Raw genomic sequence first — 5000 nt, forward strand, 5'->3', positions numbered from 1 at the left:
TTTCGAAAATACTATATTAAATTATAAATTTCTGAAATTTAAATATATATATATATATTTATAATAATATATATAATATATTTATAATAATATATATAAAATATTTATAATAATATATTATTATAATATATAATATATAATATATAATAAATAATAATATATTTATAATTAAGTTATAAAATATATATCAAATATGTAAATATACTCAAGTCGAGGTTGAAAATATAAATATGTCAAAATGTGTTAAATAATCGGAAAAATGAACAGAAAGGTTACGTTATGAAACTAAAAAAAGAAAAAAAAAAGAAAATAAAAAAAAAAGAAAAGAAAAGAAAAATCGCATTATAAAATTAAAATCTAAAATTACGGTATAAAAAAAAAAAATAAAACGAAAAAGAAAAAGGAACAGAAAGAAAAGAAAAGAAAAAAAAAAGAAAAGAAAAGAAAAGAAAAGAAAAGAAAAGAAAAAAATTGCATTATAAAATTAAATTCTAAAATTACGGTATAAAAAAAAAAAACAAAAATGGAATAAGAAAAAATAATCGCGCTAATAGTATTTCATTATTGTTATTATCGTTATTTTTTTTTTATCTCTTTCGTACGGTGGATTTTTTTCGTAATCTTTATCTCTTTCTTTCTTTTTTTTTTTTCTTTTTTTTTGTTTCTTTTTTTTTTCATTCCAGCGTGATCTTATGTAATAGAAGATAAGCATCGCGCGTGACGCACGAGCCGTTCGGAGTACTATACCTGCATGATTTTTCAAAAGATTAGCGTTAGCCTCAGGTCCGTAAGTCGTCAGAGTTCCGATTAGTACGATCAAGATGATTTCGATCAAGAATAGCAGAACCACCTGCTGCTTTACACCGCATACCGACAGCATACCCTGTCAAATAAAAATGCAATTAAGGAAGAATAAAAGAGAGACTGAAAAAAGGGAAATAAAAAAAATTGAAGAAATAGAAAAAAAAAATTAAAAATAAAAGAGAACAGAGTTTCGATCGAATATACTGAAAAAAGGAAAAAGAAAAGAAAACAGAAAAAAAAAATATATATATATATATATACACAGGGTGTCCAAAAAGTGTGTGATCAAATTTATATTACGTATTAATGAAATCAAATGGATGAAAAAAAAAGTTTACATAATATTTATACACGAAAATGCTTTATCGGTTATTTTTAAATGTCAATTATTAAAAATGATGAGAATTTTATAGAAAAATTAAAATTAATTATCAACGAGAAATGATTGAAATCAATTCTATCAAATATCTTTCGTATAATTTTAAAGGAACGTATTGTTAATTAGTTAAAAATGTTCAATTTAAAATTAAAAGATTTCTATCAAAATTGAAATCTATTTTATTAATAACAATTGCAAATTTGAAAATATCAACGAAATGGATTTTTTTTTATCGATTTAATTGCAAATGATCACTGGTATATAAGTACATAAAAAAAAAAAAAAAAAAAATTACAGATATCCATTTCAAGGTAAATAAAAAAAAGAATAAATAAAAAGTTGATATACACTTCGTAGCGTGACTCAGAAGTAATACGTATTATAAATTTGATCTCATACTTTTTGGACACTCTGTATATACGTTTAGACGTAGATAGATATAGATGGACGAATAGTTGACAATTGATTGATCAAAAATAAGAAAAGCAATTAATTTTATTTTTATTACGAACGAACGGAAAATGATTCGTTAAAGTAAGCAGTTTTCTTTTTTTCTCTATAATTTTTTTTTTTTCAATTTTATATGACAAAAATGGTGACTATGATGACAATTGTAAAGATGACGATAACGATGATAATGATTTTGTTGATTGTAATAAAAATAATGATAATAATTATTATTATAGAAATAATAATGATGATTATGACAATGACGATGATAATTAGGATGAAGATGATACTATTATTTCTAATAATACAAATTATTATTAAACATATATATATATATATATATATACATATATATATATATATATATATATATATATATATATATATATATGTTTAATAATAATTAAAACAGTTCTCCTAAAAAAATGAAGATATTGAAAAATATTCGATTTTTGAAAAAAGTATCCATTAGAATTAAAACATTACCCTCAAAAAAAAAGGAGAACAAAAAAAAAAAAAAATAAAAAAGAAAAAAAAAACAAAAAAGAAACAAAAAAGAGGTACTTTCTGATTTTATTAATTTCATTGTATTTTGAAATTTTTTTTCCTTTTTTTTTTTTCGTTCTTTTCTTTTTTTCTGTACTTTCACATGAAAGAAAGAAAACAAAAGAAAGAAGAAATCATATACGATAATACACAAATAATAATATATAAATAATAGAGAAATTATATACAATATCACATATTTTGGAATTATATTGAAAAGTAAAAAAAAAAAAAATCGATGACAATGATCGGCAATGAGATATATCAAATGGAGATTAAACGATATAATAAAAATCATGACGACAATTGATAGCGTCTCTTTTCTTCTCCTATCTCCTTTAACCCTTTGGCCGATTAAAAAATAATTCTTTCTTAATATTAAAAAAAAAAAAAGTACGGGCAAAGATTCGAAGGTGCGAAAGATTTCTCTCAAAGTAATTTCAAATACAAAATAAATCTTCGATTCGTTCGATTAAATTGTTAATAAATCGTCTTTTGCCATTTTTCCCTCTCTCTCTCTCTCTCTCTCTCTCTCTCTCTCTCTCTCTCTCTCTCGCGTCTCACGTCTCGCCTTTTTTAATTAAAAATAGTTCGTGCGGTTACGCTTACTGAGTAATATGTATTACGATCCTTTTTTAGCAGGACAAAGTTATTAACTTGTTATACATAATCCACTTCGTAGAATGTGTGCTTCTATCCTCCCCCTACTCGGTTCTATCCCCTTTACTCGTAGAAAATAACTTTCGAAAACATCGCACTCCAAACTCTTTTCACCAACCACTGACGATTTTCTCTTTCCCTCCCTCTCTCTCTCTTTCTCTCTCTCTCATTTTACATATATATATATATATATATATATGTATATATCTTTCTCTCTTTTTCTCATTTTCATTGGGACGAGAGCTCTTTTGTTATCGTTTTGAAAATGTCCCAAGCGTTTCTCTCCTTCTCACTCTTTCTCTCTCTCTCTTTCTCTCTCTCTCTCTCTCCTTCCCTCTCTCTCTTCGTCACTCTTTCTCTTTCTCTCTTTTTTTCACTATCTTTATCTCTATCTCATGGGTCGTTGCATCCTTGCTAAAAGTTACCATCGAGCAATGGAATTTCTATTATTTTCCAAACAAAATTACAAAGGACGTATAATGTACACATGCACACACATGCATACACACACTCATACACACGTATAGATACATATGTATATGTACGTATGTATTTTTCATGTTTTTCTTTTTTTTTTTTTTTTTTTTTTTTTTTTTTTTTTTTTTTTTTTTATAGATTTTTCAAATGTAACAAACAACGTTATTGGTACTTATTAATAATGCTTTCTATTGTTCCTTTTTTCCTTTCCCCTTACTTTTTCTTTTTTTCCTTTCTTCTCTCTCCTTCTTTCATTTTTATTCTTTCTCTTTTCTTTTTTCTCTTTCCTTCTTTCTCTTTTGTTCCCCTTTTCTCCTTCTTCTTCTTCTTCTTCTTCTTCTTCTTCTTTCTCTCTCATTCTTTCTTCTTTCTTCTTCAAGGATACTCAAATAAAATCGGTTTAATTTGTTATTACGTTTGCGAGAGCTAGAGATCTCGGCTTAAAATTCCTTTAAATAATTTCCATTAAAATTTCCGTTTAAATAGTAATTATCATAGGGCAAATAAGTAATTAATTATTTTCCAAATACGGGGTGGATTCATTGAGTTCATTAGAGATATTGGAAAATATACGTTTCGTGTACGTTCACGTTGAGAATTATGTCAAAATACGGATAAAAATGTTATTTTCTCTTGTCTTGCGCACGTTTTTTCTTTTTCTTTTTTTTCTTTTTTTCTTTTCTTCTTCTTTTTTTTTTTTTATAAGGCATTTCAAAATAGCACGAGAAATAAATCATACATGAAATTATTTTCTAAATATATTCGAAAAAACTTTGTTAGATAAAACCTACTGTATGTCTTTATGCTCTTTGTTGTCCAAAAAAAAAAAAAAAAAAAAAAAGAAAAAAACAGAAAAAAAAATCAATAATATATTTATATTTTAACGAAACAACATTAATATATTCTCGTTATTGAAAATTTTAATACGTTTAAACAAATTTATCGTTAATTAAACGATGAACATGAACATTGAAACGTATGAACTTTTAACTAGTAAATAATAATACATTAAAGGATAAACATTAAATGAATTGAAAGTAAAATCGAAAATATTTCTCATAAATAGTATGTTCTACCTTTCCCATTGCGTTGCGGTTGCTTTTCTCCTCTTTATTCGATCGTATTTGGGAATCCTCTTTATCCTCTTTACCGTCGCGTTTCGCACAAACACGTGAGAGCACTAACAGTACCATATACACTGGATATCTTCGTGAAATCGCACAAATTTGTTCGACTATTGCATCGTCCGATCCGACTTTGCCAGCTTTGAATTCAACCTTTCTCTCTCTCTCTCTCTCTCTCTCTCTCTCTATTTGCTATGCGGTTATACTAATTGTAAGTTAGATGATTGCTCACGTTCACATTAACGGACAACGTTCGAACTTATTACACTTTAACCTCTTATGATAGTCTATCTCTGATTAATTAATTCTAATATAGAAAATAAATAAAAAAAAAAGAAAAAAAAACAAACAAATGGAAATAGTATGCTGGATGAAAACGATCAAACGATCGATGTATACGTATTTTAATTTTCTAATACTTTTATCGATTATTATTGTCTATTAATGACAATTTTGAAAGAATTTTATAGTGTCTGTATTTTTTGTTTCTCTTCCTCTCTCTCTCTCTCTCTCTCTATTTGCTATGCGGTTATACTAATTGTAAGTTAGATGATTGCTCA

At 25.9% G+C, this 5000-nt stretch overlaps 1 protein-coding gene across 2 annotated transcripts in view; it reads right to left on the minus strand.

Annotated features, from left to right (window-relative positions):
* Positions 1–5000, minus strand: part of Rh50 (Rhesus blood group-associated glycoprotein Rh50) — a 57176-nt gene that overhangs the window by 48809 nt on the left and 3367 nt on the right. Inside the window, exons 1-2 of one of the 2 annotated variants that reach the window (XM_035886745.2) lie at positions 4393–4747; positions 748–883 (exon numbers count right to left, since the gene is read on the minus strand). In XM_035886745.2, the coding sequence (XP_035742638.1) occupies positions 748–883; positions 4393–4509 (253 nt within the window). In that variant the 5' untranslated portion in view covers positions 4510–4747. Of the gene's footprint in view, positions 1–747; positions 884–4392; positions 4748–5000 lie in introns of those variants that run through there. The other variant, XM_035886746.2, reaches the window with a different exon arrangement.

The sequence above is a fragment of the Vespa mandarinia genome, chromosome 18 (assembly GCF_050613455.1).
Source record: "Vespa mandarinia isolate Hongniang chromosome 18, ASM5061345v1, whole genome shotgun sequence".
In the NCBI taxonomy this organism is placed as follows: Eukaryota; Metazoa; Arthropoda; class Insecta; order Hymenoptera; family Vespidae; genus Vespa; species Vespa mandarinia.